The sequence below is a fragment of the Lampris incognitus genome, chromosome 16 (genome assembly GCF_029633865.1).
Source record: "Lampris incognitus isolate fLamInc1 chromosome 16, fLamInc1.hap2, whole genome shotgun sequence".
Taxonomy (NCBI): domain Eukaryota; kingdom Metazoa; phylum Chordata; class Actinopteri; order Lampriformes; family Lampridae; genus Lampris; species Lampris incognitus.
The window spans coordinates 31,493,133-31,510,077 of record NC_079226.1 but is presented as its reverse complement, the minus strand read 5'-3'; the positions used below and the strand labels follow the sequence as shown (position 1 = coordinate 31,510,077).

The 16,945-nt window shown below is 42.0% G+C and overlaps 1 protein-coding gene across 2 annotated transcripts in view; it reads left to right on the top strand.

Moving 5' to 3' along the window:
- The first annotated feature begins 115 nt into the window (after positions 1-115).
- Positions 116-16,945, top strand: part of cdan1 (codanin 1) — a 35,748-nt gene continuing 18,918 nt past the window's right edge. The window contains exons 1-14 of one of the 2 annotated variants that reach the window (XM_056295857.1): positions 116-193; positions 699-1,420; positions 2,704-2,904; positions 3,391-3,581; positions 3,924-4,034; positions 4,180-4,258; positions 5,278-5,398; positions 6,376-6,485; positions 7,043-7,132; positions 7,455-7,530; positions 8,219-8,409; positions 11,385-11,517; positions 11,843-11,986; positions 12,763-12,929. In XM_056295857.1, coding sequence (XP_056151832.1) covers positions 116-193; positions 699-1,420; positions 2,704-2,904; positions 3,391-3,581; positions 3,924-4,034; positions 4,180-4,258; positions 5,278-5,398; positions 6,376-6,485; positions 7,043-7,132; positions 7,455-7,530; positions 8,219-8,409; positions 11,385-11,517; positions 11,843-11,986; positions 12,763-12,929 — 2,414 coding nt within the window. Of the gene's footprint in view, positions 221-698; positions 1,421-2,703; positions 2,905-3,390; positions 3,582-3,923; positions 4,035-4,179; positions 4,259-5,277; positions 5,399-6,375; positions 6,486-7,042; positions 7,133-7,454; positions 7,531-8,218; positions 8,410-11,384; positions 11,518-11,842; positions 11,987-12,762; positions 12,930-16,945 lie in introns of both variants that reach the window. The other variant, XM_056295856.1, reaches the window with a different exon arrangement.

Here is a 16,945-nt window from a genome sequence, read left to right as displayed (position 1 = left end):
AATAAGCAAATACGTTTCTATGATTACATGCGATTGTAGTCCGCATTTGGGTACATTTGCATACGGGCATGCGCCGACTAGTTAGACCCGCCTCCTTTCCAGTTGGTCGAAAAGAATGGCGGCTCTTTTGGAATCCCTTTTGCTGAGGAAGGTAGACATTAACAAGGCCTTGGACTGGCTAAAAGCGAGCGAGGTCAGTGTGGAAATAAACAGCAGCCGGGTACGGGGCAACGTTTAATTTGCAGCTGCATGATACAATATACGAGATGACGTAGCCGACAACGGATGTAAACAAAACTTTAAGCACGCTGGCTAGCTAGCTGAGCTATAGTAACGCTAGCCTTAGGTGGGTTCCAATAAGCCAATGTCAATTTTGCTGCGAAAGAAAAAGTTGATTAATCTCAGATCAAATTATATTAACAGTAATTTTGCCGCTTGCTACCACCCATCATGTTTCGGGTTGTGTAGAGCAACAGATGTTGGCCCGCTTACTGTTAGCTTTCTGGCTAATATATGGAGTTGTTAGCTAGCCGTCTTAACGTTTGTTGACACAGTTTAACTGCTGCGTTGTTACGTTAGATAAGTCATGGCTGGGTTGAATAGCTGCCATGAGCCCCTGAGCCATTTGATTGCTGTTTTTGTATTAACGGTAAATGTTACTAGCCAGCCGCTCATCATCATGCCGCTCTTTCCCACAGGAGGGTGACAGCTTTTCATTCAGCCGACCTGTGGGGACAGTTCAGAAACAGGACTTTGTCCCATTTCTCTTAAACTTCCTGAGAGAGCAGAGCAGCCAATCCCTGACCCAAGGCCCTGCAACACCTGCCAAGACACCCAGCCATTCAAAACCTACTACCCAGGACCAGGGCTTCTCAGGCGAGCAGAGGGGCAGCAGGTCTGCCAGAGGTGGGGCTGGTTCTCGGTGCACGAGTCGAGTCCAGCTATTCTCCCCCGCCCCGTCAGTGTCCCCTGGAGCAGAGTGGGATGCTCCTGGCCAGTGTGTTTCTCATTCTGTGAGCGGTGTCAACACTCTCAGCAGCCCCTCCTTTAACTCATCATGCAGCCCGCCGTCCAGACCCTTGGGCTCAGACCGCCGGCCAGCCCAGAGGGTCAGTCTGGGGGACTATATCGTTTCCCCCCAAGAGCTGCAGCATAGCTCTGGCCTGCAGCAGCAGAGGGGTCGCAGGAGGAGTGGTTGTGGCGGTATTGGTGCAGGAGGACAAGGGAGGTTTGGAGTAGGGCGAGGAGGACACTGCAGTGAAGACACAGGGCGGTGGGAAAGTGGGGGGAGGAGATCAGGAAGAGGTGGAGGCAGTTGCAGCAGGATGAGCGAGCAGGTTTCACCGCCGATGATGGGTCAGCTTAACCTCAACAACCTGGAGGATTTCCCTCCTGTTGGGTCATCCCCTGATTCACCAGTGTGAGTCCAAATACTGTCTCTTTCAAAGTTTAATTCTAAATACACATTTTACCACTCTCTGCTATGGGTTACTGCCTTCTGTGGAGTTACATTACAAAAATCAATTTACTTTACAACACATAAGCTATTAATTGGCAATTTAAAACAGATGACTGAATACTTGGAGAATTTGAAATTAAAAAAGTAAAATTTTAGTTGCGATTTCATAGCAAGCAGAGAGATAGCAGTTCTCAGTTGGTATGACTTGAGGGTGGTTTACCAATAGAGAACACAGTTGTCCTGTTTCTTTATTTGATGGCAAGGAAAATCAGGCCACAGTTGAACTGTGGAACGGTGGCGCTTGTCAGCAACCTGTCATTTACTAGCATTGTTATTTGTCCCACCTGTTGCTGCAACACCCTTATACAGTCATACTTAGATTTATTAATAATAATAAATAATAAACTTTATTTGTATAGCACCTTTCATACATAAAATGGAGCTCAAAGTGCTTTACATTAAAAACAGGGGAAACAATATAACTCAACAAGAATACAGATAAAATAAGTTAGAAATAACAAAACACAAACCTAGGCAAAAAAAACAACAAAACAAAACAAGGCAAGAAATAAAACCACAGTACAAGATAAAAAATAAGATTAAAAAGAAATATAAAGGGGAATTAATTAAAAGCAAGAGTATAAAAATGGGTCTTGAGCTGATTCTTAAAACTATGTATGGACGTTGCTTCTCTTATTTGTTGGGGGAGTCTATTTCAAGCCATCGGTGCATAAAAACAAAATGCTGCTTCGCCATACTTTTTGTAGTTCATTCTAGGGACATTGAGCAGGCCAGCACCAGAGGATCTAAGAGAGCGGCTCGGAACATAATCAGATAAGCAGTCAGATAGGTATGAAGGTGCTAAACCATGTAGAGCTTTAAACACAAGTAAAATCATTTTAAAATCAATCCTCAAAGCTACAGGAAGCCAATGTAAAGATGCTAAAACTGAGATAATGTGATCTTTCATCCTGGTTTTTGTTATGACCCTTGCTGCCATGTTCTGTACTAGTTGCAGCCTATCGATACTTTTTTTTGGGTAAACCAGTAAGAAGTGCATTGCAGTCATCTAGACGCGAAGAGATAAAAGCATGCGTCACCTTTTTTATACCATTCATTTACACGATTCTAAACTTGAAAGGTTAGGATTTGCCACTGTTCAGGCTTTTTTGTTTTGTTTTGTTTTTTTTCAGTCAATATTCAGTGTTCTGGCATTTGTTTGAATTCTTTCCATTTCCTTTCAGAATGACAAAACCCTCACGAAGAATAAACCCCACACCAGTTAGTGCCGATCGGCCACACTCCAAACCAAAGGGCTGCTTCACCTCCACCCCTTTCAGCAAGTTCTCCAGTACCCCATCAGATTCTGAGGCTCTGGGGGGGTTACTGACAGCCGGGAGTCCTCTAAATCTTCAGGAGGAGAGGGAACTGCTTAAGAGGGAGAAGTGAGTTGGCATCTATCAGCATCACCATCTAACAACAAATCTACCTCTTTTCATACTTATTATTAGAGCACAGTCCAAGCGGATAAGCTAAAAGATGGGAAGCGGTTGGTCATGTTCTCACCACTCACACTTGCATTTGTGACATGCCCAGTTCTGCCAGTCTTGCACCATCTGCATGGTAGATGGGGCTGAGCCCTTTATGGAATTGTCAGAAGGGGGGGGGGTCTCATTCAGTCAGTTTTTCATAGCTGAGAATTAACCTCATGGCATGAAGGTAATTTCTCTAAGTATTGGAATATCACTGCAAAAAATGAGATAAGTCTATAAGTTTTGCTTGCCTGCATGTTTCTCTCCCGTATCTAATTTGATTGTTTTCACATTAGTTATTTATTAACAACCCCACTCCCACCACCACTGTTACCAGCTCTTTTGCTCTGGTTTGTTGCCTTCTCCACTGTCAAAATATCACAACTTACTTGTTTCCAGGACCAAACGTGCCCAACAGGCCACCTTCCCTCTGCCAGTCTCCCTGGATGCCTGCACCCCTACCAAGTCAGGACTGAGAACGGTTTCAAAGATTACACCTGATAGTCAGGCAGTATGTCCGGAGCCCTCCAAAGTCACATTGGCCTCTGAACTGGATCTGCTGGCAGAGCTGTACTGCACCTGCATTTCTGGTAAATGACCACAAGAGGGAGGTAAAATCACAGGGGCTCCCCATGTTGGCGTTTGCTCTTCCAGCAAGTTGTGGTTTATGTCTTTGTTTAAATATGAAAATAATATGATAACAATGATCATATTCGGGGTTATGGATAATGGGTCTTTCCTTCTGCAACAAAGCAAAAATGACAGCTTAGGTGGATTAAAAATGATAAGACAAAAGAACACAATGATAAAGGAGTAAGACAAGGAAATACAGAATGTAAACAGGTCAAAGAAAACACTACCCATTGATTAAAAAAAAATCATGCCAGCAGAAACACCTGAAAATACAACTTTCATGCATTTATGTTTTGCAGAAAACCTGGTGCCAAATATTTTCTTGGAGCTTTTCTTTGTGATGCAGTTGCTAACATCACGGTCCCCTCCTGCCACCGAGGAAGATGAAACCCTGTGTTCGGTGAAATCAGGTCAGCGTGTCTTCAGCAGACCAGATGCATAATTTGTTTAGATTCATGTGACTTAAGTAATGTGGACTTTTGTTTTAAGTTGAATGAATGTCAATGAAAATGGATCCCACTAACTTGTCCACTGTGTTTTGTTGCAAAATTTCAGATGTTCTGGAGATTGGTTACCTTAGACAAGTACACAACTGTGTGTATTTTGCTGTTAGAGTGCTGGAGAACCAGTTTCAGTGAGTCACACCAATTCCATTTCTTATTGTCACTTTAATTAACTTATTTGTTGTTTTGGTTCTGGTTTCCTGTCACGGCATCATCCAGATGCCTTCTCATCCATGTGCATAGATGTACACAAGCCCTGGCTTCATAACCTGCAATGGTTTGTTCCGTCTTGTCTTTATTGGTCTTACCACTTATCTCACCTTTATCTTCTTTGTTAGTCATCAATATGTTAAGTGATAAATTTGTTTTCGCGAACAAAGCTTTATAAAACCAAGTTGATGTGACGGGGACCCAAGTTTCTGGGTCCAGTTATTTCTCCTACCTTCTGGCAAGTGCTACAGAGCAATGTGCACCAAAACCACCAGACATGGAAACAGTTTCTTCCCACAGGCCATCTCTCTCATGAACACTTAACAGCATGGTGCATGAATAGACACTTATTATGTAAATATGACACTTTATCTCACCTACATATCTACGAAGTGCACTACCTCTTTTTAAACCAGATGTGCAATACAAATGTACCATTGCAAATACACATATAACTTGTATACTGGTTACAAATGATTGCTGTCATGTTATGTAGTTGTGTGGTGGATGTAGGTAAAAATAAAGTGTATACGTTTGGTATATAAGATAATATAGTGTAATGTAGTGTGAGTATATAATATTGTATGTGGACATGATGAGTTATGGAGTTGTGGTATTGGTATATGGTGTATGGGCAATATGTATAGCAATATGTTATAAAATATGGGCATAGGTTGTTGATTATTCAAACATAACAAAACTGCAAAATAGTGACATACCTGTTGTGCATACATGCTTGCCTCCAATGTCCTATTTGTTGTTCCGTTTATTTGTTGTTGTTTTTTTTTTTTTTTTTTTTTTTTGTGTGTGAGTGACATATGCAAGTGCTGGAAGCTACTGTGAACCAGGGTCAGATTCCTCGTGTGCATAGGCACACTTGGCCAATTGATTCTGATTCTGATTCTAAGATGACACATAACCATTTTTTATTGCATTTCAGGCTGCTAACTCATCTGGACAAGTGCACCTTACGGCTGCTGGCTGAAAATGAGAGGGTAGCCTCTTTCTCGACGACTCTAAAGGACCGCCTGATTCAGGCTCAGGACAACAGCACAGCCAAGGTATTTTACAGTGTCTAATATTTACACCAGACTGTGTTGATACTGGTTGGATAATTATTAATTCCACGTAGATACCAGTTTTAAAGTAAAAGTATAGTCATACTTTCTGCCTTGCTTTGTGTGCTGGGAGAAGGGTATTTGTTTTTTAATCATTAAATCAGGTGAATTCAAACAATTTCCCAAATGTGCCTGGAATTTTACACATCGAGTTATTCTTTCTCATTTCAAAGATGTATTTATATTCTGAGAAATACTTACAATTAGCACTAAGTAACGGGGAGTGCAGTAGAGAGGTGAAAAAGAGAGTGCAGGCAGGTTGGAGTGGGTGGAGAAGAGTGTCAGGAGTGATTTGCGACAGAAGGGTATCAGCAAGAGTTAAAGGGAAAGTTTACAAGATGGTTGTGAGACCAGCTATGTTATATGGTTTGGAGACAGTGGCACTGACGAAAAGACAGGAGGCGGAGCTGGAGGTGGCAGAGTTGAAGATGCTAAGATTTTCACTGGGAGTAACGAAGAAGGACAGGATTAGGAACGATTATATTAGAGGGACCGCTCAGGTTGGACGGTTTGGAGACAAAGCAAGAGAGGCAAGATTGAGATGGCTTGGACATGTGTGGAGGAGAGATGCTGAGTATATTGGGAGAAGGATGCTGAATATGGAGCTGCCAGGGAAGAGGAGAAGAGGAAGGCCAAAGAGGAGGTTTATGGATGTAGTGAGGGAAGACATGCAGGTGGCTGGTGTGACAGAGGAAGACGCAGAAGACAGGAAGAAATGGAAAGGGATGATCCGCTGTGGCGACCCCTAACGGGAGCAGCCGAAAGTAGTAGTAGTAGTACTTACAATTAGCACTAAGACAGCAAGTGAGTAGTCAAGAGGTGTATTTAACCAGCCAGGGCTACATTTAGTTCATCTGACAATACACTCAACTGAGTGGGGTCAGTTGCAAGATCCTTACATCCTGTCTTTTCCTCTCAAGCTGTCTCCTTCAGCTTCCACATTGATCCACTCGGTCCCGTTCCAGCCTGCCACTGACAACAGGTCCAACTTCAGCAGTAACAAGGCCTTCCACACGTTTAAGAAACAGAGGTACAGCACAATTCCTGTTTGAAAAAACGACCCTCTCTCTGTCTATAATTTAGTAAGCTTGCAGATGGAATTTGACTTGGTGTGATAACAGAACATTACAGAGTTTCTAAGGAGTGTCTAATGTTGATAAGAGAGTATCTTTGTGCAGAGTGCAAAAAGCGCAAACAGTTGTACGAATGCGGAAAAATTGGCATGTTTCCACTGTATGATGGTCACACATTTAGTATTACACTTATAATGAACATATTCCACAGATAAGGGGGAGAAAAAAAAAACAACAACACATCTTTCCAGAAGGAATGTTTGAGGATGTTGAGCTGATTTTGTGGTGTTAAATAAGTGGCTTTAAATGTAAGACAATACAATATACAGATCGACAATAAATTATTCTACTAAAACTTACTGTTTAACCTGTCAAATTGGAGGATCAAACCACACTTAAAAAACTTTGTGGTCACATTATCCTCGCATGAAGCTGATTCAAAGTGTGAGAATGGCCTGTCAGTGACCATGTCTTAATGCTGGTCCATCTGATGTTTTCACCCTTTTATTTGCAGGGATATTTTCTATGAGGTGTTTCGAGACTGGGAGGACTTCCATAAGGAACCCGGATGGAACTTTGAAGCTGCTTTAGGTGGCAGGATCAGGTAAGACTCACTTCTAGGTCTTTACTGTTCCTTTTTTTTTGCTACAGACAACATAGAGTCAAATTATAAGATGTGCCACAAGAACGAAAGCCAAGGCGCAAGCTGGGAAAATAATCAAAAATAATCGCCACCTTTGCGCCAATTAATATTAGAGATCCTTTACTTATTTGTTGACTTTTTTTTTTGAGTTTTCCAACACTGATGCATTATAAGGAGTATATGATAGTAAAGTGGTTTACTTGGTGATGACATTTGATAACTCCATGGAATTAAGGCGATGCGATCATACTCCTCTCACTGTGCTCTCTCTCTCTGCTCTTAGGGGAATGGTGAGCCAGCTGACCTCGGCAGGAAACCACTCCCATTTTGCTCGTCTCTTCCTCAAGCAGCTTGTGCAGGTAAAGTTGAATGGCATACTTCACACATTAGAAAAAAGGATGAAATACATCATGAGTTAAACCTTCCCCAAGCAGGCTTTTTTTTACTCATGACAAACGGTGCAGACTTTCGTATTTTCATTTTTTAGATTGAAGGAAATAAAACACTTCAATTACATTTGAAATTTTCTCTTTGTTTAAGCCAGTTGGAAAGTTGAGTGGGACACAGGATAGCAGAGCAAGAAGGCTGTAATCGGTTTCAGTTAACAGCACTGTTGTTTATTCCGTGATTTAAAACTATACCACATAGTATCTGAAGTTTGCAACTGCCTTGGATTAGTCCTCAAAGCTGTGATTGGAAAGTCCACTGTTTTAGAACTCTCTCAGTGAGAGCTAGGATAGACCCAGTCAAGTGTCAAGTCAAGTGTGGTCAACTCACAACTTTGGTCTGGCTTATGAGGCTAAGCATGGGTACCTGTGGTTCTTAGCCCAGGGATCCTCACAATTATGAAACTCTGTGGGCACATGAAACCTTTTTTAACATCTAACAGATTTTGCCATAACCCTTAAGCACTTGAAGGCGCAGCTCTCCTAACTTACCATCCCATCAGTATGCTTTTTATCTGTTTTAACCAAGACATAGCACCTCACATAGGACAGGTTTGCACAGAAGGCATAACCTGTTTATTATGCTGTTTCCCTTGCCCAGATGTGCAAAGGCTCTCCAGGCGACACTCTTGATGCTGACGTCCTAGGCATGCTGGGAGCGGACAGCTTGGGCCGTCTAAAACGTCTCGAGGAGCGCCTCATTCAGCCACATGGCATCGTAGGCCCTTGCCCCCCTCCTTCCTTCCCTGGACACCAGGAGTTCTTCAGAGACTTCCTGAAGGCTGCGAACTGGTGAGATGAAGTCTTGAAGCAAATGTCACTCATTATGCTGTATGCTTCTAGCACTCAAACACCACCAGGCAATTCAATTGCATAGTTTAGTTAGATTTATTTCAATTGTTTGCCTGGTATGTCATTTTGAAACAAAGGTTGTATTACAGAGTTATGTGAACTGCAGATGATTCTATTGGCCAAACTTCACACAAAAGCTTAGAAAGCTAGAGGAGTGCACTGAGTAGAGTGCAGCTCTCCATTAGGCGTATGTATCTCCCCTTCTCCAGTGTTCAAACTTGGCAACAAACCACCCCTTTTTTTTGCCTACCAGGAGAGGGGCAATAGATGCACACATGGACAGAAAAACCAGTGTTTTGCCTGTCCTAAGACTTGCGCAGTGCCCAAGTCAGTTGAATGGGAAATATGATAATGTAGACAATTCAGGGGGCAGCTGGGAAACCGCTGCAGCCGGGAATCGAACCCAGGTATCCCAGACCATGGGTGACTGCGCTAACCAGTGAACTAAAGGGTCAGACCCGTTAGCCAAGGGCTAGTGAGTCTATACGTCTGTGGTCATTACACTACCCCCCTCCTTTGGGAAGCGTGTCCCTGCGCTTCATCATACCAGCTCCTTCACGCTTCTGGGCGGACGCACTTCTGATGGCCTCACGGTCTCACCATTCCACTTCTGACACCAATGTAGCGAATTCAGGGGGCAGCCGGGAATCCGCCGCTGTCGGGAATTGAACACGGGTAGCCCAGACAGGCGACCTCACTAACCAGTCAACTAAAGGGTCTGTCATTATAAGACTTGCGCAGTGCCCAAGTCAATTGAACGGGAAATATGGAAGAAAAAAAAAATTCTGTATGCAGCACTCAAGCTAAAAAATCTACCTAATAAAAACATTTTGCCTGTCAGTCTGTGGATGCACAGCCTCCTAGGTGGACCTTTGCACGAAACCAACCAAGTCTGACATGAAATGACAGAGATCATGTGATCATTATTTCAAAACTCTTATTACAAGACTTCAAATGTCTTTAACCGTTGTGGTTTTCATATCAAATGAATGAAGGTGAATGGCTGCTCTTCTGATTGACCTTCATTCATTCTAAAGCAATAAAACAACGGTAAAAAAAGACTTGTTTAACCATTGCAGTTTTCATGATCTAGATTTGGCTGCTCTGCTGATTGATGGGAAATGTTTTATTGTAGCTACTGAGATGATTTCCAGCTGTGACTGTGATTAATCCTAATCTTGAAGTTGTATTTTATAGTGGAGTTTTAACATTGGAGTCTATGGCACTTTTGCGCGGTGGTGAGGTGATTAAGATGAATTATTTTTGGTTCATCCAGTGTTGCTGCAGTTCTCCTGTGCTGAGATCAGCTGTGAGTGATTTCTTGCTTGCAAAATACAATCAACTTCTCATTTACTTTCAAGACTCATACCTGAATACATTTGACTCAACCGTAGGTGTGAGTCATACATGCCCACAGGTTAAGAAAACATAGCTCAGCCATGGGAGATGGTTTATTGCTGCAACTGAGATGATTTCCAGCTGTGGCTGTGGTTAATCCTGCTCTTGAAATTGTATTTTTAAAGCGGAGTTTTAACACTGGGGACTACGGCACTTCTGCGTGGTGGTGAGTCGCGCATGTGCGTGGTTGACTCAGATCGGGCAGCAACAGAAAGCAGCGTTGGTTGAGTGAGCTAGAGAGTGAATGAAGAGAGAGCAGTAATAGTGAGAACAAACGTTTTCCAAAGGTTTTGAGTCACTGCAACCACAAGAGGTTCTTAATCATAGACTCATAACTGTGCATACATTTTTTTAAGCTGATAGGTCCAGTAGTTTGCGAGATTAGCCGCGGAGACACATACACACACACACACACACACACACACACACACACACACACACACACACACACACACACACACACACACACACATGATCAAACACATAATCCCCTCCAGGCTACCGACTGGCAGAGATAAGTATTTAACGAGCAGTGGTTCTCAACTGATCAGTTAAATTGATTAGATTGATTTCCATTTTCGATTAAAGCTACAGTCCTGAGAGGTGGCAGTTTTTATTTAATTTACTGACCCCCTATGGGGATATGTGGTCATTAAAAATAAGTGGTGTTCGACACTCCAACTCCCAAAGGTCAATTTAAAAATTAGGCAGAGGTGCCAGTTCTTATATGTCAGCACATTTTCTACCTCCATCCAAGCAAAATATTCTTGGAACCTGAGTTTTAACTATTCATGTTTTGGTATCTTTTGATAATGCCATTCCACATACTCGGTCTGCTATATGTACTTAGTGGCCACAATTTTGCTCCCTCTTCAAGTTTGCTGTTACCTGCCTCCTTTTCTCCATATTCTGCTTCCTTGTTGAAGGCTTAAAATGCTGCTCACCATTTCATTTTAGCCCAGGAAGGTCTAATTTGACAGTAACCATTAAGATGAGCAACTACGAAAAGCCTTTCAAATTTGAATATTAGTTGATGAAATACATCAGCAATAGAAAGTATCAAAAAGGACATTTGTTTGCTTGTAAATCTTCTGGATTGTAACTTTAAGCTTATAAATATCAAGTTCATGTTTTTACTGGTAGTTTATACGTACAAGGAATGTTCTTGGTGGGATGCTCACCACTAATAACACAAGGACATAAACACATTGAAAATAAAGTGAAAAAAAAAACCCCTAAGAGTATTGTGCAAATTTAATAAGAGTATCTTCGTACCAACGAATATCTGTCTAAATTGGCAAATATTTAAGGATTAAGGGAACAAGTATCTTTTTTTTGTACAGAGTACATAAAGCAAGAACTATTCATCAAAAACAGGACAGAGCACATTGAGCATGCCGAAAGATGCCTCACTGAACAACCCATCCAGGCTGTGGGCCTCAGCCTTGCATATGCTCAAGGTTTTAGTATCTGTCGATTGTATTTGACCTTACATCAGCCACACACTGTGCCCCCAGCTGCCAGCTGAACCAGCATCTGAAGGACCGCCTGTGCCAGCAGCTCCTCCAGCTGGACGAGGTGTCTATCCTGGGCCCTGCAGCCTCCACTGGGCAGGGGGAAGAGGAAGAGGAGGGGGACATGGAGCAGCAGGTACATAATAGTCAGAGAAGCAAGCATGTTTTTTTTTTTTTGTACTGCAGTTGGCTGCTGTGATTTCTGAGTTAGAATTAATGTTACCTATAAGCTATGCATTACTTTAAATAGCGATGCGCTTTTGAATGCTCAAGTCTCCATGCCTCGTCTTTTATCTTGAAATTGTCAGCTTAGTTGTTATACTTGGTGATTAAATGAGCTTTGGTTCAGATTTTGAGAGCTAATTCTGTCTCTCTCTCTCTCTCTCTCTCTCTCTCTCTCTCTCTCTCTCTCTCTCACTTAAGACGCACACTCACTTTCTCTCTCTTTCCTTCCCTGTCAGAATGAAAAACAGCGGTTCTCTTCATTTCTACTCCTGGCTCGTCTGCTGGCCAAGTTCCTGGGCTTCATCTCATTTCTGCCGTACCAAACAGCTGAGAAACCATCCATGGAGATACAGGAAAATGCTATAGCACTCCGCTGCAAGGTGAAAACAATTGAATGATTCTTTTTTTTTAAATTTATTTCTGATTTCTCCCAATTTAGTGGCCAGTCGATCCCTATTTTAGTTTAAACACCCACCCTCGTACTACATGCGTTCACCAACTGCATCTCTTCGGCCGGCAGTCTTGAAGGAGAAGCCTCGCCACTTCCGTGACAAGGCGAATCCAGGCCGAACCACTGCTTTTTCCGACACACGCAGAGACGCATTCATGTGACGAACACAAGCCGACTCCGCCCCCCTCCCAAAGACAGCGTTGCCAATTATTGCTGCTTCGTCAACTCCAGCCATAGTCGGATCTGACGAGACTGGGGCGCGGACCCTGGTCCCCAGTGGGCAACTGCATCGACACAAAGCAGATGCCTAGACCGCTACACCACCGCGGACCCTAACAATTGAATGATTTTGAATTAGAGTGTGATATGTCCCATGTTCAGGGTCAAATAGTGTTTCTACTTCTTTTAGTTGTTCACCTGCTTGACACACAAGATGGCTGTTTAAGCTCCTTGGCACTCAGATTTGTGTAGTATATTGAGGAGCACTTAATATGATAAATCAAAATGTTTCAAATTATAGCTACCATATCAGATCAGGTCAGGCCAATATTTTTAGTTTTTACTGTTGCATAATTTAAATGAGTTGGTTTGATTATATCAGCTACAGATGAGAAGGGATAACATATATCTATTACAGTGTTTTTTTGTTTTGTTTTTTTTTCTTCATTCAAAATATTACCCTAACTCTCTCTCTGGCTCACACAGAGTGCTCCAGTGCTGGATGTTTGCACTGTGCTTTGTAACTGCATACAAAGAAGACGCACCATCCTGACGGTGCCCTGGTTGGTGGAGTTTCTCTCCATGCTGGACTTCACTGGACCCCTGCTGCCCTGCTATAGGACTCTACTGGGCACACTGCTGCTACTATACAGGTTCTGCTTTTCTTTCCTACCCATACATGGTGTAAATTAGATTTAAAATGTATTGTGAGGAGGTTTTCAAAAGTCAAGCCCACCTTTCTCAGGGTTTCGTATGTATGTTTTAACTTTGAATCCCAATGGAACTGATGTTTAGAATTTAAAACCTGCAGGATAGAACATGGATCATCTCTTGGAACATCACTCATTGTTTAGAAAATACATCTTGTTAGAGAATACATTAAACCTGGGGTAGGCAACTTTGAAGAAGTGAGCAATTTTGACAAAACATCCCCCAAAAAATTCACACCACTCCGTGCTCTGCCTCCTCTTTCCCTTCCATAACCCTTCCCTCCAAAACAGGTTCATGAGCATGCCTTAGTTTGGCTGTTGTACAAAACTCATATTTCATTGACATTTTTTTCAGAAAATTTCTTAGTTGCCCCAACATTGATTTTGTGAAGCACCTTTCCCTTGTAATTGATTTACATAGGACCAGAAGTTTTTTGGAGCCAGCCACCTTGTGGCTATGGTGGAAATAAAACTTGAAGCACTTCTGCATTGGTTTCAACTTGATTAGAATGCATTTTTCCCCCCACCTGTATTCTGACAAATTACATGATTCATTGCCTTGTTCAACACAATGACAATCTTAACCTAACCCTAACACTAACCATAAACATAACCACTGTCTAAATGGGGTGGCAGTGGCTCAAGAGGTAGAGCAAGTCATCTCGAAATTGGAGGGTCGCTGGTTCAATCCTCAGCTCTTCCTTGCAAAAAATGTCGGTGTCCTCGTTCAAGAAACCTAATCCCCGATGAGCTGGTTGTTACCTTGTATTACACAGCCATCGGTGTATCAATATGTATGTGCAGCATATGTGAGGCATTAATTGTAAAGCGATTTGGAAAAAAGTGCTATACATATAGATGCCATCCATTTACCATTATCTAACCTTAACTCTAAACCCAAATTCTAACCCTAAATGTAATTACCAAAAGGTGGAATTGTCAAAATACAGGTACGGAAAAAATGATGCCGCAATGTATCACAGAGCAGGACAGTGTCAAATGCTGAAATGCTAAGCTAGTTAAAGCTGGGGTGGACAACTTTATTTCAGTGTTGTCTGTGAAAAATTTCATACTGCTCTTGTAGGTATAAGCAGTTCAAATGGTCCAAGAGAAAAACAACCCTCTGTGTTTAACCCTGTGTCTATATTCAGGATCTCTGTCCTGCCAGTGGGTTCAACCAATCAGGGGAGCTCTATGTGATTGGGCAGGGCAGTGCAGTCCTATGGCCTGTCAAGTCATTTGCATGCACAGCTTTTCTGTCATGCTTCTACTAATCTTTTTTTTTTTCACCCCGATTGTATCCGGCCAATTACCCCACTCTTCTGAGCTGTCCTGGTCATTGCTCCACCCCCTCTGCCAATCCGGGGAGGGCTGCAGACTACCACATGCCTCCTCCAATACATGTGGAGTCGCCAGCTGCTCCTTTTCACCTTACAGTGAGGAGTTTTGCCAGGGGGACGTAGCATGTGGGAGGATCACACTACAAGGCAAAAACAAGAATAAGACCAAATAAGTAAGCGTAAAAATAAAAACAGTATGAATAAATAAAAACAAATATCAAACATTTGTAAAAGCTTTTACAAAAAGAAACGTTTTAAGATGAGATGTAAAAGAAGCTAGAGACTTGGTTTGTCTTAGTTCAATAGGAAGAGAGTTCCATACTGTGAGGGCTCTAACAGCAAAAGCCCGATCACATTTTGTGACAAACCCGAGACCTGGGAATAACCAGCAGGGCTCCATCTGCGGATCTTAATGGTTGAGAGGGTGTATACCAGGTCAGTAAATCACAAATGTATGTAGGAGCAAGACCATTTAAGGCCTTAAAAGTGAGCAGTAAAATTTTAAAATCAATATGAAATATAACAGGGAGCCAGTGTAGGGAGGCAAGCACAAGAGTGATATAGTCATGCCTCTTTGTCCCAGTAATGAGCTGAGCAGCAGCGTTTTGTACCAACTGCAGACGGTGGAAGGAGCCCTTGCTGATACCCGAGTAAAGTGCGTTGCAATAGTCATGCCGATAATAGATAAAAGCATGTGCAACTTTTTGCAGATCGGCAATTGATAAAAATGACCTAATTTTGGAGATTAGCTTGAGCTGGAGACAGCATGACTAAACAGTATGTTTGATTTGATTATCAGAACCGAGGTTAGCATCGAATATTACCCCAAGATTCCTAGCAGCATGCTTAAGACTACCGGACAGACCACCAAGATTAGTACCAAAAGGGCTGCTGGAATTTGGGGGACCGAACAGAATAACCTCAGACTTATCATTAAATTTAAGAAATTTTTTGGACAGCCAGGATTTAATGTCAGAGAGATTTGCTAGGGTGCTAGGATCTGTGGGTTTTAGTGGCATGTATAACTGAGTGTCGTCAGCATCAAATTGGTAAAACACATCGTGATTTTGAATGACCTGGCCAAGGGGCAGCATGTATATCGAAAACAGAAGGGGGCCAAGAACCGAGCCTTGAGGGACACTACAACTTAACTGAGCCATCGAGGAAGTAGAGTTACCCAGAACAACAGAAAAAGTTCTATTGGTGAGGTCAAAGCATAATAAACTAAGAGCCGAATAGCCCTTGATGCCAACCCAAGTCTCTAAGTGATGTAAGAGGATGCTGTGATTGACTGTGTCACAGGGAGCACTTAAGTCTAAAATTACTGAAATCGAGCAGTCACCTCTGTCTGCAGCCAGCAGTAGGTCATTAGTGACCTTAACTAGAGCTGTCTCGGTAATATGAAGTGCAACCAGACTGGAAACTGTTCAAAACACTATTAGTGTTAATAAAAAAAAATCAATTGAGATGAAATTACTCTCTCCAAAACCTTAGATAAAAAAGAGAATATGTAGATTAGTCTGTAGTTACTTACGGACAGGGGATCTAAATTAGGTTTCTTCAGCAATGGGTAAACAATGGCATGCTTAAAACTAGTGCTGCACGATTAATCGCAATTGCAATGTCAGCCTGTGCAATTATATAACTGCAAAAGGCTGCGATTTAATTAAAGAATAATATGTGCATGTGTGAACATCTGTTTGTGTGCAGTCTGCATGTCTATGCCCATAATTAAGAGATGACCAATCAGTCTCTGTTTAGGTAGTGAAGTGTGTGCAGTCTAGGGTCATATGACTAACTGGTGTGCTGAGTGCAGACTAGAAAGAAGGAAAAAATAGATCCCGATGACAACGAGCAGGTTAACGCTGATTAACTGATGGCAAAAAAGAAAAAAAAAGTGACCTCTGTTAAATAGCGATATTTTGGATTCAAGCTCGGCGATATTGAGCAGAAAGAGGTACTGTGTAAAACACGCAAAATGAAAGTCGCTGGCAACACGACAAATTTGTATTATTTGTATATGTATAAATTTGTTTATTATATCGCAAATCGCGATATTGTCCACAATAATCGCAACATGACTTTTTCACCAAATCGTGCAGCATTACTTAAAACTGTCTGGAAAAGAACTAGAGGCCAGAGAATTATTACGAATTTTGCAGAATAACAGGGCTAACAGTTGAAAATACATCCTTGAGCAGCTTAGTGGGAATACAGCTAAGATGCAGGAAGGAGTTCATTTTGGAGACTGTATTCTCTAACACTGAAGTTGTATCTGGTTAGAACTGGGTAAAACAGGCAGATTTAACATGGGGAATGGAACAAATGCTGCTGCCTATCTTAGCCAGGTCTCCCTTGAAAAAGAGGTTTGTAATCTCAACGAGGTCCTTCTGGTTAAATAAAACATAAATAAAATAAAAAGGGCCAGGCTGGATTTAGGACCTGATATTCTCCACCTTCTTTACAAAATGAGTGAGAAATTTTTCAGACAACTCAACATCAGGTTCAAAGAAGAAGTAGAGGGACTATTAATAACAGAATTAATTATCCTAAAGAGAACTTTAGATTTGTTATTTCTTGATATCAGTTCAGAGAAGTACACTGATCTTGCATCCTTAA